Here is a 26,528-nt window from a genome sequence, read left to right on the forward strand (position 1 = left end):
CGCCGGGAGAGGCGGGCGGCGGGGCCGGGAGAGGCGGGCGGCGCGGCGGCGGCGGGATGGCGGCGCCGCTGAGCGACGGGGAGCGGCGGAAGCAGATCAGCGTGCGGGGGATCGCGGGGCTGGGGGACGTGGCCGAGGTGCGCAAGAGCTTCAACCGCCACCTCCACTTCACCCTCGTCAAGGACCGCAACGTCGCCACCCCCCGCGACTACTACTTCGCGCTGGCCCACACGGTGCGCGACCACCTGGTCGGGCGCTGGATCCGCACCCAGCAGCACTACTACGAGCGGGACCCCAAGGTGAGCCCCGGCCGGGCATCCCCATGGACTTGTCCCTCGCGCGCACCCCGCCGTGGCTGCGTCTGCTGGGGCGTCACCGCAGCTGTGGCTCCTTGCCATGGCCGTGTCGCTTGTGCTCCTCACTGTGGCTTCGTCCTCGTGGGCATCGCCATGGCCGTGTCCCTCACCTGCACCTCGCTATGGCTTCATCCCCCTGGGCATCGCGATGGCCGTGTCCCTTGTGCACTTCACCATGGCTTTGTCCTCGTGGGCATCATCATGGCCATGTCCCTCACCTGCACCTTGCCATGGCTTTGTCCCCCTGGGCATCGCGATGGCTGTGTCCCTTGTGCACCTGACCATGGCTTCGTCCTCGTGGGCATCGCGATGGCCATGTCCCTCACCTGCACCTTACCATGGCTTCGTCCCCACAGGCCTTGCCCCGGCTGTGTCCCTCACGCACATCTTGCCATGGCCATGTCCCCATGGCTCCTTTGCAGCCCTGTCCCGACGAGCCTTGCTGTGCCGCGTCCCCCCTCTGGCATCCCCATGACTGTGAGCCCCCACGCCCGGTCGTGGCTGCATCCTCTCTCCTCGCTGCTGCCGGCTCCTCTGCACACTTCACTGCAGCCGTGCCCTGCACTCGCACCACCACAGTGGTGTCCCCGGTGGGCATCGTCACCTCCAGGTCTCAGCACATGCCTCAGCGCAGCCATGTCCTGGCTTTGTTCCCGCAGGGCCTGCAGGCAGCTTGGCTCCGAGAATGGAGAGGAGTTTCTTGCCTCGTACGAACCAGACAAGCTCTCCTAGGTTGCCAAGCCCTTGGGAACTGGTGGCTCCCGGGGTACTTGGATGCTCACGTGCCCTCTGGAGCAGAGTGAGGGCCTGCTCCCCCCTCTCCTCCCCGCTTGTCAAGTCAGGACGGCGGTGCTGGAGGTGTTGGGGTCTGCAGGACTTTATTCAGCCCTAAGCCTTTCGAATTAAGGGCCAATCCAGACTTAACCGGAGCGCCCCAGGGGGAAGGTGCGCGCTGGAGAAGGCAGATACCTTCCCAGCGTGCAGGCGGCGGCCTCCTCCAGTCAGCTCTGTTCTCGGGGTTGTGAGTATTGCCTTGGCAGGAGAAACAAACTGCACTTTCACGCCGGTACGGCTGCGCACACGCTGGGAGTTACGCCGGCCTTTTTATCCTTACTCACGTAAATACGCTCTGATCCGTATTGTTGCGCTAACAGAAGGGATTGCGCAGATCCCACGAAGGCTACGAGGAGCTTGGCGCAGGTTTGCTGACTGGCCCCGGTGCTTAGATTTTTCCCTAGAAACGCATCCCTGCAGGAGACTGAAAGGAGCAGAGCCTTTATTCAACTGTGCGGCGCTTTCAGTCTTTCCCATGAGCCCCAAGGGACAGACGGACCCTTTCTGGCTCCCGGCGGAGGTGGCAGAGCGGGTAATCCTCCTGCTTAGCGTGTCCCGAGGGTAGCGGGGAAAGAGCCCAGCTATGAAGGGAGGAGACTCAAGGGGAAGCACAATTTAAAGTCAGGCTATTGCTCCGCTGAAAATTCCTGTCTGCTTATTACAGTATCTATAGCGATAAATCCAAGCGGGGACAGAGGTCTGCGCAGCCCGCTTCTCGTGCCGCAAACAGGCTTTCACTCGCGTCCGTGGCACAGGCGTGGCTCCTCGGGAACTGGGAAGGTGACCGCCGAGCAGCCTGTCACGCAGGGCTGTGCCGGGAACCCTGGCACCCATGGGACTTTCTGTTCGTTCAACAGGAACTTACCGCGGGGAGGAGAGGAGGACCCGTGCGGTTGGCGCGCTGGAGAATCACTAGCAGGAAAAGGGGGGGCCTGGCCCTGCACCCGGCCGGCGTGAGCAGGGCAGGGGGCTCGCGCGGCCGGCTTTCGGCAGGCTCTGGATCAGCTTCAGCTTGGCACGGGAAAACTTTAAAAGCCCAGCGTAAGCATCACCTCAGCTGAGCTTGTCAGTGTATAAATACACTGTTCAGCATCCTAGATAATTCTTGCCCTAAGTTAATTAGGGAAACACTTGACGGGCAACGAGGTTTTTCTATAGAAGGCTGTTGGCAGGGGGATGCGTGGCAGAGGGTTGGCTCGCGTCCCGCGCGAGATCCTTCGACAAACAAACTGCGGTGCGTGGTGCTCGGGAGCAGGCGCCAAGAGACGGTTTGGGAAGACATCCCTGCTCTGGAAAGCGCTTGGGTCTGCTCTTGATTCTAAGTGACTTTGGCGAAAGGCAAGTGCTGTGCTGTGTGTTAAGCGTCTTGCTTTGCCTCCCCAGCGCATTTACTACCTGTCCCTGGAGTTCTACATGGGCCGCACCCTGCAGAACACCATGGTGAACCTGGGCCTGCAGAACGCCTGCGACGAAGCCATTTACCAGGTGAAGTCTTGGGGTACTGGGGTCTCCCTGAGGAACTGGCCAAACTCTTCCACGCGGAGGGATGGGTGTCTTTATTTCCCAGGGCTTCCTCCCAAGGATGTGTTATTTTGACGAGACGAAGTGAGGCTTGGCTCTCTGTTAGTGTTTTTCATCCCCTAGAGAAGACCACGGGGGGACCTTAGGGTTGCTTGAGAGCTGGAGCATGGTTTTCTCAAACCACTGTTTTCCTGTAGTGGCTTGGAAAATCCAGAAGAGGATCCAGAAAGCAACAGCCAGTATCCCACAAGGCTAGGGACTCCCAGGCCGCAAGTAGCTTTCCGGACCTGGGAGAGATGATGGCTCATCGCGGGAGACGTAGTCTAATGGGGGAGGCCGGGCCAGAAGGGGAAACCGAAGCACGAAAACACCAAATTACAGCTCACACTTGCAGGTACACAAGGCCGTGCAGCAGTGCTGCCAGATGAAAGTGAATCACTGGGAAGGAAGAAAGGAGGGAAATTGTTTGTTTTAATTAAAATGTCATCGGATGAGTTCAAACTGGAAGAAACCACAGCTGAGTACCACCAAGGCAATCACAAACGCAAGGCCATGGTTACTTAGGCTTGCAGCCATCCCTGCAGCAGAACAGTTACCTTTTTGACAGAGTTTTTGGGCTCTCTCACCCAAAAGCTTTATTTTCCCCCTCCTCTTCCCCCTCGTGCTACCGGATTGATCCAAGTTACACTTCCAGGCAGAAGCTGGGCTCTGTCACTGTCTCTCAAAGTAAGGTGCTGTGATTGCTGAGGAAACGTCCTGGCCGGCACTTTCCCTGCCGAGGGATGGGAGAGGATTTCCAGGGAGGGACCTGACACGTTTCCTCTCCACGGTGTCGTGCCTCGGAGGGCAGGCTGGTTTTTTTCAGAGAGGATCCTCAAGTCCCTTTGCAAGGCATTTTCCACACGCTGATTTGGCCTGGCGTGCGAGTGGAGGCTTCCCTCGCTGTAGCCTCCGACATGTGGAGCTCGTCACGGCTGGTGGCCAGCTGGGGTAGGAGGTCTCGTCTCCAGCATGGCTCTGTCACTGAGAGAACTCGCCTCAGTTTTCGTGACCCCGTCACAGTGTCCACGAGGCTTCCCCAGCTTGTGGCTGCAGACCGCTCAAGCACTGGGAGAGCGGTTTGGGGAGCAGCCATGGTGTCGGCCTGACTCCCCCCTGCCCCCTGTGCCACCGGGGTGAGATACTGCTGCCCTCTGAGAGGCAGCATCTCTGGAGTCCTGGAGTGTCCTTGCTGCTGGCACGCTCAGCCTTCATCCGGCAGCAGCCCCCGGGCTGGAGAACAAATGGCCCAAGAGATGCAGCAGAGCAGACAACCACTTCCAGCCGTGGACTGCAGCCAAGGAGCTCGGTGGTGGGCTGGGCGGGATGCGGGGAGGCACGGAGCGTAATGGCGAGCGCTGCAGTAACCGGCTGCCAGCGTGGTCGTGCCCTTCCTCAAGGACTGGGTGGGCACGAGCAGAGGGGCGGCACACGTACCCAGGCAGGATTCGGCGGTCCCTTGCCCGCTGGCTTGGCCATTCGCCATCCTGTCTCCAGCAGCGAGCTCGGTGGAAGGGCCTCCTGACGTGAGGGCCTGCCAGGAGACCAGTGTTTTGTTTGAGGTCTCTAAGGAAACCTAGTTCGTGGGAAAGCGACGTTTGATGATGGGCTAAATTGTTTTCCAATTAATTGGGCTGCCCGGGGACCAGGGGCTGGTGAGCTGCTTTGTGAGGAAGGGAAGGTGGGAGGGTGCAAAGACTCCTGCAGGTTTAATTTCCCGTGGCGTGGGTTGTTTCGGGATGCGTGTTTGCCCTCCCCGGAGAGCAGCCCCAGGGCATGGGCTTCGGGTGCTGACGTGTTCTGCTGTGGCTCTTTCCCCGATAGCTGGGTTTGGACTTGGAGGAGCTGGAAGAAATCGAAGAAGATGCTGGGCTGGGAAACGGAGGCCTGGGCCGCCTGGCAGGTAACATGGGGAGAGGGGAGCTCCCTCCTCAGGCAGAGCACGCGGGGACGGAGGGTGGCTTGTCTGGAGGCACCGCGGCGGGACAGCGTGCAGACCTCAGCCCGCGCCCACCCCGCAGCCCTCCAGCAGCGTGGTGCCCTCCTGCCTGCTCCTGGCTGGCCAGAGACGAGCCCTCCCCAGTGAGAGCATCCAGGAGACGTGGCTGCGTGGTCTGCAGCGCAGCAGGCAGGGCTGCGCTGAAATGGGCTGGCTGGAGCCTCTCTCCTCACCTCCCCTGTGAAACCTCTCGCTTTGCGGAGGCGCCCCAGCAGCTCTCGCGTAGGCAGATTGTTGGCTGCTATTTTAGTCCGCCTGTCCCACGGGACTCTGCTGGAGATGAGAGCTCCCCAACGTGGAGGAAATGCCGGGGCTGATCCTTACCAGAGCTGCCCCGGACTGAGGGCTGGAAGGGTTTGCTTTGAAAGTGATAATAGCGAAGTGGGTGGTGGGGCAGCGAGTCGGGGTCAGAAGCCCTCCTTTACCGGGCAGCCAGGCTTAGAGCAAGGCGTGGGCACCTCTGGCAAGTTTACAAGACCTCTCACTGCGACAAGGCTGGATTTGGGTTTTTGGTGACCTGTCCTTGTCACCAGCAACGTTGGGGTGTTTGTGGTGGCTTGGCAGGACGTGCATGGGGTCCTGCTGCAGGCTGTCCCCTCTGTCCCTGCTGCACGGGGATTTCCTCTGAGCAATAGATGTTTCCAGCGGTGCTGGTTGTGGCAGCTCCTCACCCTCGTGCTCAGCATGCCGTAGCAGGCGCAGCAAGCGAGGTGTGAGGTTCCTTGCAGCGTGACCATGCTCTGCTCTTCCAGCTTGCTTCCTGGACTCCATGGCCACGCTGGGGCTGGCGGCTTATGGTTACGGCATCCGCTACGAGTTCGGTATCTTCAATCAGAAGATCGTCGACGGCTGGCAGGTACACTGGCAGACTCCAGTCACCCTTTCTCCTTCGGGTTCATGCTGCAGTGCCCACCTCTCTCTGTGGCCACACAAACGGCACTGCGGTGCCTTGGGCCGTTCGTAAATTGCGCGTTTGGGCCCGTCACCTGGTGCCACAGGCGGTGTCACTTCCCACCGCTTGTGCTGACCCCAGGGCTCTGACCGCCTGAGCAAAGAGCAGTGATGGGGGCGGCGGTGTGCGTGTGCGGCAGGCACTCACCCGGGGACATGTGCCAGCTTGTCCACGCCGGTGACCAACCCGGCGAGATGGTGTTGGAGCTCAGGCCGCAGGGCATGGCTGGGGCCAGAGGTCTCCCTGCCCGGGGCTCCACGACACAGCTGCAGCAACCCGAGAGTCCCACCCAGCCTGGCGGTGAGCGGACAAGGAGTCAGGCTGAGGACGGAGACGTGGCTAAACACCTAAAGAAGGTGTCTGGTGGAGGATGGACTTGAACATGATGGAACACGTGCAGGTGCCTGGGGTGCTGCTGCTCCTGCGAGTTCCCTGGGAGACTGGCAGCAGGAGCTTAAACAGGGACTCTCCTGTAGCATTAATGATCATAATATTTTGCAAGTGAAAACAGGCTAAAAAACTGCCCCAAGCTGGCAGGTTATGCCTGTGCATCCCTAGTGTATGCCTGGAAATGGTTTCCATTAGGAGACTTGCCTTGCTTCTGAGCATAAAGGACCTTTTGTCCCCCTAGAATAGCTCTCCATAAGTTAGGAAGGGTGAGAGGTTTGAGGGCTGTTTTTCCCTCCTTGCCCACAAAGAAGCTGCAATGCTGGGCGCTACAAATGGTGAAAACAGGGGAAAAAAGCATCCACTGCAACTGGCTTAATGTTACTGAAAAAAGAGCAGGGGTGGTGGTGATGCTGGGTTGTGGCTCTGGCCTGCCCCGTGCCTGGCAGAGAAGTGCCTGCAGGCACAGAGCACCTCTCCCAGTGCCTCAGCCCCTCTGGTTGCTGGTGCACATCCGCCTCGGTGGCTCTGCTGCATTCACTTCACTCCCGTCAGTGCAGTTGTGAGCAGAGAGGAGAAGTCCTCTCTGGTGGAGGGCAGAGCAGACAGCAAGACGGGTTACACGAGGTGGTTCGTGGCCAGGAACGGCACCGGTGGGCTTCTAGGGAACCACATCCCACATACCCCGCTATCATGGTCAAACTGGTTGTAAAGCCCTCGAGACAGACTGACTGCAGGGCTCCGTGCAGTTTGGATGGTTTAAACTGTACAGGTCCGCAAATCACATAGAGGCTGATTTCTTTCTACCAGCCGGGATGTAGTCATCCAGGTTTCGAAAAGCCCAGCTGTCCTCTAGAGGCCTCTGTGTATCCGTTTTTAAAGCCAGCTTACTAAAGCTTTGCTTTTAAGCTGGCCTCCCTTCGGAGAGCCTGGTTTAGCCTTCGCTTGGAGACGCAAGCCATCGCTTGAACTCCGTTTGCCTCTTGCAGGTGGAGGAGGCCGATGACTGGCTGCGCTACGGCAATCCCTGGGAGAAAGCTCGCCCAGAGTACATGCTCCCCGTGCACTTCTACGGCCGCGTGGATCACACCCCCGAGGGCGTGAAGTGGATCGACACCCAGGTACCAGCATCTGTCTCCGTGCTGGACTAGAGGAGGATGGGCCAGGGTAACGCGCAGGGGGAGAGTCCGTCGCTGAGCTGGTCAGACTTTGCTTCTCTCCCGGTCTGGCAAAACTCTCTCTGCTACCCTTGCGATTCTGGAGGTGACTTTGTTGGCTACAGCTGCAGCAGGATTTGAGGAAGAAGAGGAATGATGTTCAGTCACAGCTGTAGCTTCATATCAGTTGGGGCCTCCTTCTCTGCTAATCTCCAGGGTGAAGCCCTGCAGTCCTGCATGGATTTGTGTAGGAGGAGGACTGTATCCCTGGCAGCTGTGCTAGGCTCCTTCCGCACTGCTCCTGGCTACCGCTCACTCAAACCCAGTAGTTTTGCAGGTGGTTCTGGCGCTGCTGCTGTGAGTGGAGATTCGTCTCGTAGGGTGGCCATGGAGTAATCCTGTGGGCGTTTAACTCCCGTGGTCAGAGCAAGTTCCTCTTTCCCAGACCTGCCTGATGGGTAAAGTGCTGTCAGGGGAGGCTGGAGGCATGGTTTCAAGTCTCCAGTCTGTCTGGAGGCCTTGTTTTGTGGCATTGTGGGGAGCAAACGCTTCTTCAGCCTCCCACGGCTGGGGAAGTAGTGCTGTGCTTCAGGAGCACGTCTCTGCTCAGAGCACAGGCTGCTGTGTTGCAAATGCATTCCAGTCTCAGCTGGGGAAGGCAAGCTTTAAAGAGGCACAGATTTATTAAGAGGATTGAAGTTGTTTCAGCCTCTCCTGTCTAAGCACTGCCCAGGGTAGAGGAAGGAAGGACTATGAATTTCTCTGGGATTCAGGGACATAACCTAGCCTTGTTCCCATGATGTTCAAGGGTCTCAGCCTGATGAGCCAGCTCTGTCCATCCGAGGAGCGCACAGGCATAAAGCCAAGCCATCCTCTTCAGCACCAAGAACTGAAGCTCAGCTGCAGTTGCCTGGGCCCGCTCAGAGGAGAAATAAACCAGGTCTTTTAGCAGGGACCCTGGTTGTCGAAGGCTGTGCAGTGACCTTGGCCATTACCCAGGACACAGACAGTGCAGGGCTTCAACACCACGGCCCCGTGAACAGCGTGGAGGCACCATGCCAGAGCTCTCTGGGGAAGCAGACATCCACCTGAGGACCGAGTGCCATTGTGTTTCAGTGTGCTCCTCTTCTGACCCTGGCAGCAGTCGGGGGTTTCAGGGATCCCAAGCAGCGCAGTGGAAACACTGCTTCCTGCAAGGACATGGATTTTCAGATAGTGCCGTTAAGGGAACAAGTTGGAAAGGCTCAAAAAAGCCAAAGACGCAGTCTCCAAATATAGCATCGTTCAGTTCACGTGATGCGTGCCCCAGTCCCGTGGCTCAGGCAGGGCAGGCTTTCTGCCTGCTTCCTTGTTCGGAGCTGGTAATAGCAGCTTTGAGAGCCTGAGCTCTTGCTGATTCTCCCCCGAGGGGAGGTGTTGCTGATGCCAGCACGAAGAGGCTGTTCAGGGCCAGCATGCTGATCTGCCTGGGTTTTCCCTGCCCTGTGAGCACAGCTCCTTCAGTTCTCTCCTGCCTCTCACATCTTTGCTTGGGGACAGCCCCTGGCTGCCGGGCTGTCATGCCAGTGCACACTGACTTGTTCAGGAGGGTGCTGGCTCCTTTCGCCAGCACCAGAGAGGCAGCCCAGGCTCCATGCTGCAGGATCAGGGCCTTGCTCTGCAAGCGTCGTTCAGCTCTGCTGGCGTAAGCCCTCAGCCTCTTTGTTCCAGGCAGAGGTCAGGGAGTCAGTCCAGCAGAGGGCTACGAGGATGATGAGGGGACTGGAACATCTGCCCTACGAGGAGAGGCTGAGGGAGCTGGGCTTGTTTAGCCTGAAGAAGAGAAGGCTGCGAGGGGACCTTATAAATGCTTCTAAATATCTGAAGGGTGGGTGTCAGGAGGATGGGGCCAAAGTCTTTTCAGTAGTGCCCAGCGACAGGACAAGGGGCAACGGGCACAAACTGAAGCATGGGAAGTTCCATCTGAACATGAGGAAGAACTTCTTCATTTTGAGGGTGATGGAGCACTGGAACAGGCTGCCCAGGGAGGTTGTGGAGTCTCCTTCTCTGGAGATATTCAAGACCCGCCTGGACGCGGTCCTGTGCAGCCTGCTGTAGGTGACCCTGCTTCGACAGGGGGCTTGGACTAGATGACCCACAGAGGTCCCTTCCAACCCCTCCCATTCTGTCATTCTGTCATTCTGTGGGGTGCCTTGCCTTGCTGCTCGGCAGGTCTGGAGGCATGCAGATGTTGGCACAGCAGCGAGCTGGAGCACACAAGCTTGGAAGCCTTGCCTGGCTAGTGTAATCTGAGCTGGGAGCCCCAGTGTTACTCCCTCTAGCCGTGTGTGCAGCATCCTGATGCTTAAGCATCATCCGTAGGCTGCACTAATAGTTTTGCACTCACCTTCAGTTTGGGCGCTGGAGATCTTGGTGGATTTACCCAGACAGGTTCAACAAACCTTGGCCACTGGGTGAATTGCTCTGGGATTGGTGCTGTGGTGGTAGGGTTTGGTCCTGGCAGGCTGCGGAAGGCTAACCGGCAGGATTCAGGCTGTGGAGTTCATCCCAGATGGAAACACAAAGGTCCCAGCTGCCCTGGCCCGACCACAGCACAGATGGAGTCGCGGTGGCCAGGTGAGGATGTTTGCGATGCGCTGGTGAATAACTAATAGGCACACCTGTTGGTATAGGAAGGTCAGCAGGTTGCTTGCATCTCTCTTAGTTTCCTTGATGGGCTTGTAACTCCAGTTTGTCAGTGAAAGCTCCAAACAGTTCTGCTTCTGCTCTTAATGCTTTGCCAGTGGGTGCTCGAAGTGCCCATGATGCAGGGAAATCTGTGAAGCTCAGCAGGTGTGTTTTAGTGGGGTGAGATCCTTACCACAGCCAGGAGCTGTCTTTGTCCTCTGGATTCTTCCTGTAGAGGTTTCAGCCACTTTCCCACCTTCTCTGAGGCCACCGTGCTGCTAATCAGAGGGGAATACTGTTCTTCTGCAGGTTGTCCTTGCTATGCCTTACGACACGCCAGTGCCCGGGTACAAGAACAACACTGTGAACACCATGAGGCTGTGGTCTGCAAAAGCACCCAATGACTTCAACCTCCAAGAGTGTAAGTGCTGTCCCTCGACGCTCTTCTGGTCAGGCTGGGATGTGGTTGTTTCTGTGTGCATAGCACCTGGCCTGCTTTATCCACACCTCCTGGCTACCTCCAAAACACAGCGCTGGGTGCGCATCCGTGGACTGCACTACCTCCAACTGCTTCCAGAGCCCTCATGCACCAGGACACCCGTCCGTCCTGCTCCCATCCCCATCAGGCTGATCGTGCTCTTGAAACCTACCTCTGCCTTCCCCAAGTGACAGACCACCTGCCACTGCGTTCCCCACATCACCAAATGAGCTGCAAACCCACACTCACCATGGAGGGTTGTCACCCTGCAGCATCTTCCCTTAGTGCTGAAGGAAAAGAACAGCACAGCCCACCTTACTGTTGGTTTCCTTTGGGGCTCCATGTGACTTCTCTAGGGCATTTTTCAGGCTCAGATTGTAGTGCTGAAGAGCAGCTGACGTACCAGATGTCAGAGCTAGGCTGTTATGGGAGGGGAAGGTTTTTGACTAGACTGATTTGATTTATTCTTCCTTACCAGCAAACACAGATTGTGTGTGTCCAAGCAGCCCTGCCAGGAGAACTTGTGTGGGACAAGGGGTGATGGCTCTCGAGTCCTCATAATGTCTCCTCAATTCTTCAGTGGCAGCTGTGAGCTGGGTTTCAGATGAGCCTTTTGTACCCTTTAGGAGTTCAGTGTGATTGCAGTCTTTGTGCTTCTTTGCCCTGCCCCATTTCTCCTTAGTCCTTAAGCATGATGGCTGGTCACTCGCTTCCTGTTTTTGCCTTCTCTGCTGCTATCTGTCTTCAGTTTCTGTCTGTCCTTCCCGATATGTGTGGCTTGAGGAACTGCATGGAGATGTGCCTTTCTCTTACCCAGTCTCTTCCTGGCTCTCTGGTGCCTTTCACACATGCACCTTCCCATTCATATTTCATTAATACCAGCCTGAATCTTCCTGTTACAAATCTCTCTGCAAGAGAAGAGGGAAAATCGCAGTGTCAGGGACCTGCCTGAATCTCCACAGCTGTATTTCTCTCTTTCTGCAGTCAACGTGGGTGACTACATTGAGGCGGTGTTGGACAGAAACCTGGCAGAAAACATATCCAGAGTCCTGTACCCAAATGACAACGTGAGTCACTCTCTTGCCTCTCTTTCCTGCTGCTGGGGATCATCCTCCCTGTAGTTGTACCGCCTTGTTTGCAAGCACGGGAAGGTCGTGGCCACTGCTGTTTATTGTTCTGGTTTGAGGATTCTTAATGTAATAGGTTGGCCCCATAATTCTCAGTGAAGAGACACAGCTCTGCTGGCTCCAGAAGGTCTCTGCTGACTGATGGCAGCTCAGAGTCTGGCCCATATTGTATAGCTGATGCCTTCCCTGGTGCAAGGAGGGGAAGACATATTACTCCTTCAAATTCAAGGCAGGTGCCAATTTACATGGCTCACCCTTTGCAAAAGTAAGTTGTCCTTTCCCCTGCCATGAGGCGGGGACTCGTTTCCAGCCCCAGTTCAAGGGATTTCTCACTGCAGGGACTGTCCCAGGCCATGCACTCACTGCACCGGATCCAAAAGGGAAGAGCCCTCACTGTCTGGTCATGGATTAGCAGCTGTGCTGGGAAGGCTCATCTCCGCATTTTACCCCTGCCCTCTCATTCCTGCTGGTGTTTTAAAATAGACCGGTGTGATGTGTAGTGTGCATGGGATGCAGCTGGTGTGCCCAGAGACACTGTCTCCTGGCTGTTGCAGGGATTCCAAAAATCCTTGGTCCAAAAATCCTGCAAAGGGTCTAGCAGTGAGGGAGGGAGCTGCGCTTGCTCTGTAGGAGGAGCACGGATGCTGCAAGTTCTGTTCCCCATTGGAGGCAGCTGTTTGGGATGCTGAGCCCCTCGTCAGTCCCTACAGCTGCTGCCCCATCAGAGGCAGTTATGAGAAACATCCACGTTTGCCCCAGTGAGGTGCTGAACCTGTGAGGCCTGTTGGGAAGCCCACCAGTGTGGATAGGAGCATCTCCAGGGGGTTTGGCTGCCAGCTGGGGATGGCAGCTGCAGCGCTGATGGCTGTGGTCCCCCCACTTGCAGTTCTTTGAAGGCAAGGAGCTGCGGCTGAAACAGGAGTACTTTGTGGTGGCTGCTACCCTCCAAGACATCATCCGCCGCTTTAAGTCCTCCAAATTTGGCTGTCGAGACCCTGTGAGAACATGCTTTGAAACCTTCCCAGACAAGGTGAGTGTGTGGGCAGAGAGGGTCCGGGGGCTTTTCAGCCAGACCTGCCTGTCATGAGGGAGAGCAGGATGCTCAGGACCAAGTGGGATCATATGTACAAAGACCCTGGCAATTTGGGTTGGAAAACAGGTGAGCTCTGGGCCTATTTTCCCAGGGAAAACTTGCCTTTTAGAGCAAAACTTGGAAAGGCTGAATAGCTCCGTTCCTGGGGACTCTGTTTCTGGGATGCGTACCATGAGAAGAGGCTCGGGGCTGACCCTCGCTCAAACCCCATGCGTGCGGGATGCCATCCCAGTCCTGTCACTGCCAGGTCTGAGCCTAGCAAGTCTGTGTTGCAGGTGGCTATTCAGCTAAATGACACCCACCCCGCCCTGTCCATCCCAGAGCTCATGCGGATCCTGGTGGATGTGGAGAAGGTGGATTGGGACAAGGTAAGCAGAGCTGGGAGGCCCGTGCCGAACCTTGCAGGGGAAGGAGCTGCTGTCCTGTCCTCATGCAGGGTTTTCTTTCTCCTCCTGGCCTGGGCACGCGTGCGTTAACTTGCTGTCTGTAACGCAGGCCTGGGAGATCACGAAACGGACCTGTGCCTACACCAACCACACGGTGCTGCCTGAAGCCCTGGAGCGCTGGCCGGTCTCCATGTTTGAAAAGCTGCTGCCGCGTCACCTCGACATCATTTACGCCCTCAACCAAATGCATCTGGACGTAAGGGACTGGGCTGGTCCCAGGCTGTGGGAACGCGGGGGGTTCTTGATCTGGCTGCCTTTAGGAAGGGAACGTTCCCAGGCTCTGCGGCTGGCTCGCTAATGTCCCTCTTTCTGCCTGCCTGCAGCGGGTGGCAGCTCTCTACCCAGGGGACGTTGACCGTCTCCGGAGGATGTCGGTGATCGAGGAAGGAGACTGCAAACGTATTAACATGGCGCACCTCTGTGTGATTGGCTCCCATGCAGTCAACGGCGTGGCCCGCATCCACTCGGACATTGTGAAGAACTCAGTGTGAGTTGGGGGACACCCAAGGCACGCACCCTCTCCACTCACTGGGCTTTGCCTGCAAGCCTGGGGGGCTAGCTGGCGCCATCGGGTGTCAAGGTCTGCTTTGGTTGCCCTGCTGGGCATAGCAGGCTGGGGAGGCCATCTCATTCGCATGTGTGCAAGGTCTAATTCATCTCCCTTTGGAGCTGGTGAAACCCTTGACATTATGGGGAAAATATTTTCATCAGGGCCTGTTGCGATAGAACAAGGAGTAATGGCTTTAAACGAAGGGAGGGTAGATTTAGACTGGATATAAGGAAGAAATTTTTTATCATGAGGGTGGTGAAACACTGGAACAGGTTGCCCAGAGAGGTAGTGGAGGCCCCATCCCTGGAAACATTTGAAGCCAGGTTGGACGGGGCTCTGAGCAACCTCACTGCAGGGGGTTTGGGCTAGATGACCTCTAAAGGTCCTTTCCAACCCAAAGCATTCTATGTTTCTATGGCTGAGGAAGGGGTTGAGGGGCAGCATGGAGAGTTCACGGTTGTTACAGGGAGATCCCCAGAGACTGCCCTGAGTCAGGAGCACAGAGGGCTGAAGCTGTGGGTGGTGGCAGGTGGTTCAGAGCTCCCTGGTGTTCCAGGTTCAAGGATTTCTATGAGCTGGAGCCGGAGAAGTTTCAGAACAAGACAAACGGGATCACACCGAGGCGCTGGCTCCTGCTGTGCAACCCGGGACTGGCCGACGTTATTGCTGAGGTGAGTCCCAAGCCTCTGAAGTGAGGGGCTGAGCGTGATCCGTTTGCTTCTGATCACCTCTTCGTGTGGTCTGTTGAGACCCGAGGCTGACGCTGGCCGGGTGTGAGTGAGGACAGCCTGGAAGGAGCATGCCTGTTGCACGTCTAGTGTGAGATTGGCTGGGCTTTGAAGTCGGTGATGGAGAGTTGGCCAAAATAGCTGCAGAAATTTGGATCCGGTTCCCTGCCCTCGCAGTGGCTACATGCAACCTGTCAGGCAGTACCATGGTGCATGAAACGGGGCGTCTGCGAAAGCATTCAGCTTCACAGGCACAAACGAGCTCTCCTGGAGCTCCAGCCCCAGTTCCGTCTCCTTTGTTTACCAGGCCCTTTAGCAAAGGTTTTTGCTTCACCCTGCGATATGCCAGAGCTGAACAACATCCTGCGTTTAACGGTATCTTTATGTCCTGCCCATCAGTTTCTCCAGCTGCCAGGAAGCCCTGGTACATGTGCACACATCCTCCCTCTACAGCTCCCTGGGAGAGAGGGACTTGCTCAGGTTTTTGCAAGTGCCCCGTTTCGCCTGTACCTTTGGGCTCCCTGATGACAGAGAGAAGTAACCTTGCCGTAAGAGGCTGTGCACCTTTTCGTGGCCAGAGCGCCTCTTCCAATTCCCAACAGGACTGTGGCGTCTCTGTTGGGGAAGCACAGTTGTGGCTGGGTGAGGTGTCTCACGGGTGGGACATCCCTCTCTTTGTTCTTTTAGAAAATCGGGGAAGACTTTATCACGGATCTGAGCCAGCTGAAGAAGCTACTGGATTACATCAATAACGAGGCTTTTATCAGGGATGTGGCAAAAGTCAAACAGGTAATGTGCACTGGGGATGGGGTGGGGGGAGGAAAGCTGAAGGCACCATGCTCCCAGGAACATCCCAGCAGCAAACACTCACTTCTGACGCAAAGCCTGGGAACCCACGCTAGTTCCTCATCAGATTTTCTTTCCAGGAGAACAAGCTGAAGTTTGCAGCCTACCTGGAGGAGCAGTACAAGGTCAAGATCAACCCTTCGTCCATGTTTGATGTTCAGGTCAAGCGAATCCATGAGTACAAGCGGCAACTGTTGAACTGCCTGCATGCTGTCACCCTCTACAACCGTAAGTCCTGCCTGGGCTGGTAGGCAAGGGGTGTCCCCCAGCCTGTCACTGCCAGAGTTCCTGTGTAAAAGTAGGCCAGCTGGTGGCCAAGGACTCCTGAGCCAAGCTCTGCCCTCCTGTCATGAGGGGCTTCTCTCCAGGAGGGAAGACATGAGTGTCTGAAGGGTTGTCCAGAGCTCCGAGAAAAAGCTTGCAGCCCACGTCACCAGCCCAGCTGGGTCACAGGGCCCAGGTAACCCACACACCTGTGCTGCAGGTGCTAGGACTAACCTGGTGCAAGTTGAAATCCCACTCCCCAGTGTACGTTTTGGGCCCCCGCCCATTCCTGAAGGGAGGCAAGTCAGTGGAGCTCTGCATCGTGCTGGCTTGAGTAGTTCTCTGAGGACTTTGCAGCCCATTTTCACCAAGCACAGCTCCAGCAGATGTCTGGTTGGGCTTCAGGGTCCTGCAAGTTTGCTGTGTCCACGTGACATGGGCTGGGATCCCAGCCCATCTCTGATGCACGCAGTAAACTCTGTCTAGTTCATCTTCACTTCAGTTGTGTTACACCTTGCTCTTCCAGGCATCAGAAGTGATCCATCCAAATCCTTTGTGCCCAGGACTATTATGATCGGAGGAAAGGTAACGTGCGTTCCAGACTCCGTGCATGCATGGCTCAGTGGGGATGCGGGGAAGGTGCTGTCCCCTTTCTGGGGCTTTGCCGGGCCTGCTGTAGGTTAGCCAGCTGTGTCTGCTGGCAGGCTCTTCAGGAAACACCTTCATGGACTAATCAGACTGAACAAGGCCCCGTTACTCTTTCCCTATGGCTCAGGACTTCTCCCAGTAGGGTGTTTTTGCTGATCCATGTGAACAGCAGAGGCAAGCCCCAGCTTCTCCTGGTAGTGAGGACCCGCACTGGCACCTCTCATGCTCTCCCTTCCTTAAAAGCCTTCACCATTTCTGGGCTGCTCTTCTTCAGGCAGCCCCTGGTTACCACATGGCCAAGATGATCATCAAACTCATCACGTCCATCGGTGAGGTCGTCAACAACGATCCCTATGTGGGGGACAGGCTCAAGGTCATCTTCCTGGAGAACTATCGGGTATCCTTGGCTGAGAAAGGTACGTCTGGTTTCGTGTAAGGGCATGTCAGGAGCTGGGCGTGTCCCAGCTGAGCCCAGAAACTGATTGCCCTGACAGGCTCTCATGGCAGGTCACCTGGCTCTGCCATAGGAAGGGCCTGAGGGCTCCACCCAGGGCAGGCAGCCAGCTTCATGCAGGAGTGACAGCAGCTGCGTGGGGTTGTGGCAGGGCTGAGCCTGGCTCTGTCCACAGAGCCACGCTGTTTGGGCTGAGGCTGTGGCCAGCAGGGCCACTAGCAGATGCCCAGGCTGCTGTCCTGGGCCCCGGTCATGGCAAGCTGCAGTGTGCCGAGCAGTAACACCTCTCTCTCTTGCACTTGGCAGTGATCCCGGCGGCAGATCTCTCCCAGCAGATCTCCACAGCCGGCACGGAGGCCTCGGGCACCGGCAACATGAAGTTCATGGTGAACGGGGCCCTCACCATTGGTACCATGGATGGGGCCAACGTGGAGATGGCTGAGGAGGCAGGCGAAGAAAACCTCTTCATCTTTGGCATGCGGGTGGAGGATGTGGAGGCCCTGGATCGCCAAGGGTTGGTGCTGGGGAGAGCCCAATGAGTACCAGGGCTTGTCGGAGGGGGATAGGGGTCCCAGCTCTGGCAGGGAGAGCCACGATCTCTGGGAGGGACACCCTGCTCCCTGGGCAGATCTGGAGCAGAAAAAAGCAGAGGGGCTGGAGGCAGCCTCTGCCCTGGGCTGGTCAGTGGATGGTCCATCACGGACGCAGCCCAGGCAGCTCACCCAGAGCGCAGGGGCTGTGAAAGGGACGTGATCCTGGGCATAAAGCATTTCGGGCACCGTGACTGGTCTCAGAACCACTGGCAGGGTGCTCTGATGGACACAGCTCTGCACTCGGGAGCCATACGATGTCCTGGCCTGCCCTCCCTGCCCTGGACACGTCAGGTCCCGCTCTCCATCTGCTGGGCCACAGGGGAGAGCATCAGTCCGTCTCTCCTGGGTGCAGGTACAACGCCCGGGAGTACTACGAGCGGCTGCCGGAGCTGCGGCAGGCCATCGACCAGATCAGCAGCGGGTTTTTCTCCCCTCGAGACCCTGGTTGCTTCAAGGACGTTGTCAACATGCTCATGTACCACGACAGGTGAGTCCTAGCGAACACCTCCTTCCCGGCGGGCCTGGGTGCCCCTGCACAGGGGCTGAGCCCTGCCTGCCCACAGGAGGAGGCAAACCCTGGCCTCCTCGCTCCGCTTTGGGTTTCAGGTTTAAGGTGTTCGCCGACTACGAGGCCTACATTAAATGCCAAGGCCAGGTGGACCAGCTGTTCATGGTAAGAGCCGCCCGCTGCCGGGTGGGGAGGGATGGGGTCCTCCGCCGTGGCGGTGCAGCGGGGAGGCGGGGGGAGCTGGGATGAGCGTGGAGGTCTTCTCACGGACACCATGTCGTGTAGGCGTGAGGCAGGTTTTGCCGCCCCACACCAGTGTTTAAACCAGCGTGGAGCATGCGCAGCCGGTGCCGTGCCAGGCTGTGAGCTGGGACAGAGCCTGGCGAGGGACCAACTGCTGACACTGCCTTTCCTCTTCCCAGGACCCCCGGCAGTGGACCAAGAAAGTCATCAGGAACATTGCATGCTCGGGCAAGTTCTCCAGTGACAGGACCATCATGGAGTATGCCCGGGAGATCTGGGGCGTGGAGCCATCTGCCACAAAAATCCCCCCACCCAACCTCCCCCGGGACTGATGCAAGCACAGGGGGAAGGAAGGAGGGATGGCTTCCCAGCCCGGGAGGCCTCACCTGCACTTCACCACCAGTCAGATGGGCTCAGCTCTGCAGAAGCAAGGCCTTTCCCGCAGGAGGGCAGAAGGATGCACTGAGGAGGAGCCCTGACTGGGGAACAGAAGCTGGGGGAGAGGAGAAAGGACTCTGTGTCTGTACCCATGTATCCAGCCTGCATGTGCTGCATAATGCTTTTAGTGAGATGACCACGGATAAGTCTTCCACAGCTGTGCTCCATACTTAACGATGCCTTTCCAACTAAATCCTCCTCCCTCCTTCTGCATGCATGCTGGCCTGGCCTCCTTGACCCTGCCCCACAAGCAGGTTCAGCCACCACAGAGCTTGTCTTGCATCCTCGTCAAAGCCGGGGAGGGAGAGGCCACTGCCTGCCCTTCCGGTCACCCCCTTCCCCTGTAACACCTAGAGAAGGTTGGGCTGGCTATTAGAGCAGCTGGCCCCAGCGCAGGCACCAACATCAAACACCGTGTGCTACAAGGAGGAGAGGGCCTGGGTCAGCAACTTCCTTGCCATGGAGCTTGCTGTAGCCTCCTCCCATACCTCTTTATTAACTAAAAGTCCAGTAACCAAGCTGCTACAGGGATTTTTAGCCTCCATGTCTGCATAGAGAGGGTTGTACCTGCCACTGCCAGCTGGGTGTCTGCTGCCATCAGCCCCAAGCAGGTTCTCGGCTCTCCAGGCACAGCTGTGTGCTACCCAGAGGCTGCACGTATATCACATCTCTTGCGTCCCTCCACAGCTGGGTCATGCTGTTCCATGTGTCCCTCCCAGTGCTGGGGTCAGAGTTTAACACCCGTAGCGCTGTGTACTGCACCAGTACTCCCCTGTGTGACACCAACTCATTAAAACAAGCAGAACACCTGCAGGTTTGACTTTGGGCTGACTTGTGACTGCTCCACACCTCTGGGTTCAAGGTTGCAACCTGAAGCCATGCTGGCCTTCCCCAGATATGGCTTCAGAGGATGTGGTCCCCTGCAGCTGGCACAGTGCTGGGGTGCTGGCACTGTCATGGGGGAAACACGCCTGTGGCAAAAAGGTCAGTCTTGCCCATGCATGGGGTGTACAGGAGGGAGCTGGCACCAACGACTGCACTGGACTAGCTAGGGCCAAAGCCATGTACCTGCGCCGCTGGCATACCGACTACGCGCGGGGGGGGGGGAAGGGTTTACAGTGTGGGGTTTGCCCTGCAAATGAGAGACAGGGCTCCTGTGCTAGAAACCCCACAGACAGATCCCATTTCCCCCATCCCCAGTAGGGAAGCAGAGCCTCAGCTACAGCCAAAACGACAAGCACAGATGCACTCGCCCAGAGCTGGCAGCAGGCACAAAGACTTGCCCAGTCCCAGCTGGGAGCTCATCTCCCATGCACAGTTCTGCTGCAGCCCTGCCACACACCCAGTTGACCTGCCCACCTGGGCAAAAGTCCCAAAAACTGCCAGGTAAAACAGGTGAAGCTGAACCGATCAGCAGTCAATGCCTTTATTAAAACTACACCAGTTTTAGATAAACATTTCTGTTTAAATTTCCAAGCGTATCACTGGCCTGCTAACAGGAATGGCGGTGCTGGGATCACCAACACCAGCGGTTCACATGCTGGACCCTCAGCTCTGTCACACGGGAGGAAGGCAGCCAGCCAGCCCCCGGCACAGGCTGCGCTTTGCCCCAAGCCAGCTGCCAGCAGCAGTATTAGTTGGAATGTGCACACCACTCTCCAGAGCCAAGTAAGTGTTTCTCTTCTGTCAGTGCAATAAATACAAGTGCATCAAACATAATTTAAGTGGCACAGTTAGCTTATGAGTATCATGGTCAGAAACCTCAGGGACAACCACGCTATGGCAGAAGAATCTCAGTACAAGAACAAGCTACTGTCTGCTTTGCAACTAGTATGAGCCTGCAGATATAACTTGGATGCATGCTGAGCAGTTTATACTACGCTTTACACCCCTGAACAGACCCTTTGGGCAGCACAATTCACTCTGAGCACTAGTGACTACACCTACAGCACCTGGTATTGTCTACAGAGACTGACGGAGTGCAGGGCCAGGTCCCCAGCCAGACACCACAGAGTCAGCACATGACCCTCTCCCATCCCACTGCAGAGCTCCTCAGTGGCATAAAACAGCCCTTGTTCTGGCCCCAAGCAGGGCAAGAACATCCCCAAAACCTCTCCCCATGGGAGACGCCCATTCCCACTTCTGGCTCCTGGACAACATGCTTTGACCATAGCTGTGAGGTGGACTGAGAAGTGCTACTGGAAGTACCTGGGATGCCCAAAGCACAGAAGGGAGGTGGAGGGAGTGAAGGGGGAGACGACACACACACTCCAGAATGTTAATTTTTGCATCAGGAACTGTATACCACTGCCTGATTTTAACTACAGAGGAACAGTGTAGCCACCAGGAACAGGAAAACCTCACCTAAGGAGTTAAAAAGTAGATGAAAGCAAAAACCTGCCCTTCCCATGCAAAGGAAGCACATGTCTGTCTTCTGGGTGTGTACAAGCAGAATGGAAGACATCCATTCCCACGTACTGGGCCCAAGGTGTTCATGGAAGGGGCAGATCAAGCAAAAAAAAAAAAAAAAAAAAGGTAATCTCATGCTTTCTGGCTTAAATGCCCAAGTTTGCAATTTAGCTACATAAGTCACTTCAGTCCTAATGGGAAGTGGACATGAAGAAGGGGAGGAGCTCCACTGAGGAAAGCAGCGATGGGAGCAGAAACAATGTTCAGAAGGAAAAGGGTACAGAAAAGATAAAAGGGCACTAACCTTTTCCATTAAATAGAAGTTTGAAAAGGAAGAATAAAAAAAATCTTTCATTTTATTTCCAAATGTGTGCAACTAGCCCAACGCAACACATCGTGACTGAAGAGCTAAATAAAAATACCTCTCACCACCTGGATCTTTAGTGTATTTGTAATGACAGCTACTTAGCAAAAAGGGAAGGCAAAACATGTATTTCCTAGAAAGAGAACACCTCAAAGTCAAGCAGGACACCTGTGGTATGGAGACACGGCAAAAGCCATTCGCCTACAAATGAGTCTCTATGTGATCCAAAAACAGCAGCAGTGTTTAAAAGTGAAAGAAACACCCTTGGTCATGACACACATGTCCTAGGAATGTCTGTCCTCAGTGGTACCATGCTGGACTGGCCAGGCTTTGTTGTGCTTTATATTTTTCACGGTTTGGTACCGGCTCCTGGTCCGTTTTCACCCCTCCATCCATGCCAAAAAAGACGACAACAACTTCTTTCTTCTACCATCGCAGATGCTGATGCCGGGAGCTGGAGTTGCCAAGGGTACACATCAGGACCAGAGTGGGAACCCCTGACCTCCTCTAGTGCCAGGGATGGAAGAATGGCAGACTGACCCACAGGGAGCAGGGGAGAAAAGGAGAGAGAGGAAGGAAAGAAAGGGAAAATCTCTGTGCTGCCAAGCAGCCAGTCTTCAGTGATGACGCTCATGTTCAGATTTTCCCAGGAATTCCCTAGAAAAGGAAATAACACAGCAGTGACGCTCAGCTCTCCAACACTCCCGTGCATGCTCCAGCCTGCAGGTCTTCCCATTCCCCTGGCAAATGCTAGGGCTTGAGCACTTGCAACTACAGAGAACAGCGCTGAGCTTTGCTCTCACCCATCAGTGGCTCCTACTAGAAGAGGCAAGCAGAAGTAGCTGCTCTGCAAACAACTCCTCCAGAGCATCCAGCTCATAGCCAAGACAAGGCAGAGAGGAGTAGCGCTCCCAGCTTTCTGTGGCTCCCCTTCCCAAAACCTGCTCTGCAGGGCGGTGGAGAGCTCTGACTTTGTGCTAAGCCAGCCCCGGTATTCTCACCCTCTCTGGAGACCAAAGGGGTTTTCAGAAGAGCTGCCCAGTACAGGCAGCTGTTACACATCTCTCTTGCTCCTGGGCGCATGCCACAGTGTGCCCCCAAGCCCCAAACACCAGCCCCCCCACCTCCAAGCCAGAGGAGACCCCAGTTAGCTGGGCTGTTACCGCAGTATTCGAGGTAGCTCTGGACTCCTGTAGATGTACTTGTGCCGGTAGCCGAGGTCTGTGTGAAACGGAACAAACTGCACCTTGTAGTCTCGGAAACTCCGTGACGTCGCAGCAATGTTGTAAAGCTGAGTTCAAGGGGAGGCAGGTGAAGGACATGTGTCACTCTAAACCAGCCACCCCTGCCAAACCAGCACCCCTCTCAGGGGTGGGTTATGGGCCCTGGCTTGACTAGCTTTGCTAGCTCTAGCTCTGTTTCACTATTGATTTGCCACCTTTAACACCACAGAATTTGTGGTCCCTTCGGCCTATGCATTTCTACACGCCTTCCTATTGCTGACTTTTTGACTGGCTGGGATGTCATTCTATCCACACCAGTTCCTCCCACCAGATCAGTTTGCATACCTTCTTTCCTAGATGAAATGGTACCACCGGGTCATCCTCAGCATGAAGGATGAGCAGAGAGCAGGAAATGTATTTCACACTGTAAAAGAGATGACATTGTCACAAGGGCTCAGAGCAATCCATCACACTAACGCTAACACACTTGGATTTTTAAGGAAACTACAATGACAAACACGTCCTCTGAGTCACTAACTGCAGTTCAGATCTTGAAAACACTACTATCTGGGCACCATTCATTTGATCTATAGAACATTTACTAGTGAAAGGCATCTTTGGAAAAGCTATTTGCTGCTTAGACCAGAGAAAAGTGGCTCACCCCACTGGAAAGCATCATCCCCCAAAGTCTGGTTTTGTTTCAATACTGGAAACCAAACTCACAAATACTCAGGCTTTAGGTTGAAAGGCTCAGTGAAAACACACAATGTTATTACATGCAGGGTGGCTTATGCAAATGCACAGCAGAGAAATGTTCCCAAACCTTCAATGTTCCAATGCTACTGTTGAACATGCAACATACACTTGAAAAGCATAAATCACACAGAACAAATGAGCATCTCCATAAGTAGTCTCCGTGCTCTCTGTTGCATCTGTCCTTATCAATTAAAAAAGAAAGAACTCTACAGTGCAAAGCTGCGTTGCACTCAGGGTTGCGAGAGCAACTGAAATCCCTTCAGCAAGTATAATGCTTCAATGAAAAGAGTGCAGTTTGATGTCTATTCTCCCTGATGCTTGCCATGGCTCACTGCAGCCACAGCTGAAACCCCAAAGAGGGAACTCACTTCTCATCATTTGCAAATTTAATTCCACTTGTCGTGATGGGGTCAAGGAAGAACCAGTCAAACCCAGGGAAGTATCTGTATATCTGAGAGGAAAAATTTGTGTTAGTGGCAGGCACCAGCAGGAGTTACACAAACAGTAGTAAGACAGCAGGCCGCTGCCATCCCAGTAACATCCCTGGGCTGCTGGCTGAACTCTCTGCAGTGAGAGCAGAGTCTGTCTTCCCTGCCCTACATTTACTGCCCTTTCTGATCCCCGTTTCTGTTTTCTTTAAGCAGGCTCCACACACAGCTCTAGTACTGCTTATTGTACTGATGTTCCCAGGAGCTGCCCCTCAAGTGCAGCTCTTTATCCCTGACACTTATAAATATCACTGCTGCTCCAGAAGTCATGCAGTTAGCTCAGCTATGTCACTTCAGAAGGTTAATTTCTAAGCATACAATGACATGCCACTAGTCTGAAAGCCACTGTGTACTTGCCACAGAAAAGGGGTGACTTCGTGCCTCCTCCCGTATGTTGGTGAATGGAGATTCCAGTATCAGGGCATCCGGGGGCGTTTCTGAAAAGCCGAAGGCAATGTGCTGAAATCCACAGGTGCAGACAGCCAGCAAAGTCAGGGGTCTGCCTTACGAGAGCACCCACCACCACGGTGCGCCAAGGACAGCCTTGTCACGACCGCAAACATATGCGGAGGTCTGGGACACCAGCAGGACCCGGGCTTGGCGGGAAGAGCATCCACCCACCAGACTTACCCCTCTCGCAGAGACGCCTCACTAGATTTGTTGCAACCCTGGAAAGAAGAACAATGAGCATTTAATCTGGCACAGGCCCTCTGCAAAGCACCAGGCTCTAGTGTTAGTAGGCGGCCGAGGTACAGCTCAACAGCCATAACACCAGGCCCTCACACTGTTTGAGGTCTGGGCAGCCAGCCCACAATGATTTGGGTTCCCACAGGTCTCCCACATACAACTGTCTCAAATGGCATCAGGTGCTTGCATTTAGGTAAGCAAAGAGGTCCAAGGAATCAGCACACCATGTAACTCTTGGAAGGATCTCCTTTAAGGTGGCTCTCTGCATATCTGCAGCTGTGTGACACAGCCTCCTACCCCTACACAACAAGTGCTGAGCAAGAAAGAGGGGGATGCGGGGGTATGGGCAGAAGGCTGCTGTGTTCCAGGCAGCTGGAGCGCAGGGTCCCAGAGTGCCACTGAAAAGAGTTCCCATAGCTGGGTCAGAAAGCAAAAACGTCTCCCCTGTGCATCTCCTGAACGGGACAGGGATATTTCCAAAGTTGCTGAATCCTCCAAGCACAGCGTATTTCAAAAACTTTCAAACTCCAGGCTGACGACTGTCACCAGGGAACTCAGCTGGGGACCACAGTCCCAGGCCACTCTGCCACACAGCATGTTTGCCAGGACAGGAGAAAACGTTTTGTAAGGGCAAGTCACATGCCTGTGTGGCTGGTCTGAGATACTCTTTCAGAGTATCAGAGAAGCCTGATGTTCTGCTCTGAATGTCAGATAGACACAGGTTTGCCACAGCAAGAGATCAGTATAGTCCTACTTTCTCTCCCCTCGGTCAATCTGCATTATATTATTCCTTTTTTCCAGTGTAATCCTCTGGTCAATGAAAGTTCAAGATCAACGCCTGCATAGTCATTCAGTGTAGCCCTTCTCCTTCTACAGAGTGCAAAGGGGAAGCTACTCTGCAGCAATTACGCCACAGACTCCAAGCCAAGCCAGCCCCAGGATTACTGCAAACAGCACCTTCATCCAAGGTCAGTGTCTAATGTTTTTAAGGAGCTGCTAAGTCCCACTGAGATCAGATGCTTACCCCGTGCCCAGGGAGTGTCCCCATATATAGACAGGGTTGTCTCCGCTTCTTGCTTTTATCCAGTCGAAGACATGAAGGGCGTCGTAGGTCATCCCCCTCTCTGACGGGCTGCCTATTGAATCGCCCCAGCCTGAAACACAAATAGCCCCTCTGAGAGTTGCACAAACTCGCAGCAGCTCTCCCCATGCAGCCCATCCGAAAGCGCAAAGGGACCTGGGACATGGACAGTTTCTGTTTATTTCACTCTGCACCGTTATACTTTGGGGCCGAAAGCCCTGATTGATCTGCAGTCATTTAAACAAGGTAACTGCTGGCTGCCAAGGAGTTTTTGTTGATTTAGTCAACAACAAAAACAAGAGCTGGATCTCAAACACTGCCACACTTTGCACATACCCACCTGCAACAGCCCAGCTCCCAAACCTTCGGTGCTTTTGCATGTAACCAATTTGTAAGTGGAGTCTCTAACAGCCTAAATATTGGATGCTTAGCGTCAAAAACCAAGCACATTTCACAAAGCTGTTGCAACATCAGTTTGTCCACGCTGTTCGATCAATGCCCTCAAGCAATTTTCCACCCTCCCGATTATTTTGGCTCTGTCACTACTGCAGCATGTCTACACATCTTACACTAAAGCAGCAAGCATCCCACATCCCTTCTGATACCTAATCAGCAGCCAGAGAAGCAGCTGCCAGCAGGACTGAAAAACAGGGCATGCTCCTACAAATAAACCTCTCCCAGATGTCTTCTTGATAAAAATGCAACAGATTAATTTCTTTCCTGTATCTCCAGTGGCATCACACTGCAGCCATGGCTTAAATACAAAGAAGGAAAAAAAAGAGCAGCAGATACCTGACTGCTGGTGGCACAGAGCTGCAAAATGGCCATGGCTTCTGCTGAGGATGTTATCAATTGTTAGCAAATCATTTACTTTATGTCTTATCTCACCTATCAGCTTTTAAAAAGAAGTTCAGTTCCCCATGTGACCTCAGGAAATACAATTAGATCACATCCAAAAGACTATGTCTGGGCAGGCTTACTGGTTTCCAGATGTGCACCTGGAGGATGCCTTAACTGGATGCTGTGGCAGCATACGTGCCTGGGTCAGACTCTGCTCCTTAGCTCCCAAATTAACGAGCCCTGTGCATGAGGACAGAGAAGCGAGAGCCCACCAAGCTAGACACCAGGAAGCAGTGCTACACAGGAAGGCACTGGAAAGAAATTTTTGGAAGTTCTTTGGATACTCATGAGG

The 26,528-nt window shown here is 55.0% G+C and overlaps 2 protein-coding genes across 2 annotated transcripts in view; one reads left to right on the plus strand and one right to left on the minus strand.

Annotated features, from left to right (window-relative positions):
- Window positions 1-24: 24 nt before the first annotated feature.
- On the plus strand, window positions 25-19,149 carry PYGB (glycogen phosphorylase B). The gene is made up of 20 exons (XM_009939942.2): window positions 25-299; window positions 2,574-2,675; window positions 4,575-4,653; window positions 5,502-5,605; window positions 7,078-7,209; window positions 10,222-10,333; window positions 11,375-11,457; window positions 12,404-12,547; window positions 12,886-12,978; window positions 13,106-13,252; window positions 13,380-13,543; window positions 14,163-14,277; window positions 15,022-15,123; window positions 15,261-15,408; window positions 15,971-16,029; window positions 16,367-16,508; window positions 16,853-17,060; window positions 17,492-17,626; window positions 17,746-17,812; window positions 18,070-19,149. The coding sequence occupies exons 1-20, from the start codon at window positions 57-59 to the stop codon at window positions 18,220-18,222; spliced, it is 2,532 nt and encodes an 843-aa protein (XP_009938244.2). The 5' UTR covers window positions 25-56; the 3' UTR covers window positions 18,223-19,149.
- A 570-nt stretch (window positions 19,150-19,719) lies between these two features.
- The window catches only part of ABHD12 (abhydrolase domain containing 12, lysophospholipase), a 48,288-nt gene continuing 41,479 nt past the window's right edge, over window positions 19,720-26,528 (minus strand). The window contains exons 7-13 of the mRNA XM_075413252.1: window positions 25,280-25,409; window positions 24,199-24,236; window positions 23,926-24,005; window positions 23,449-23,531; window positions 22,670-22,748; window positions 22,265-22,392; window positions 19,720-21,758 (exon numbers count right to left, since the gene is read on the minus strand). Coding sequence (XP_075269367.1) covers window positions 21,719-21,758; window positions 22,265-22,392; window positions 22,670-22,748; window positions 23,449-23,531; window positions 23,926-24,005; window positions 24,199-24,236; window positions 25,280-25,409 — 578 coding nt within the window. The 3' untranslated portion in view covers window positions 19,720-21,718. The remainder of the gene's footprint in view (window positions 21,759-22,264; window positions 22,393-22,669; window positions 22,749-23,448; window positions 23,532-23,925; window positions 24,006-24,198; window positions 24,237-25,279; window positions 25,410-26,528) is intronic.

This window comes from Opisthocomus hoazin, chromosome 2 (assembly GCF_030867145.1).
Source record: "Opisthocomus hoazin isolate bOpiHoa1 chromosome 2, bOpiHoa1.hap1, whole genome shotgun sequence".
Classification (NCBI taxonomy): Eukaryota; Metazoa; Chordata; class Aves; order Opisthocomiformes; family Opisthocomidae; genus Opisthocomus; species Opisthocomus hoazin.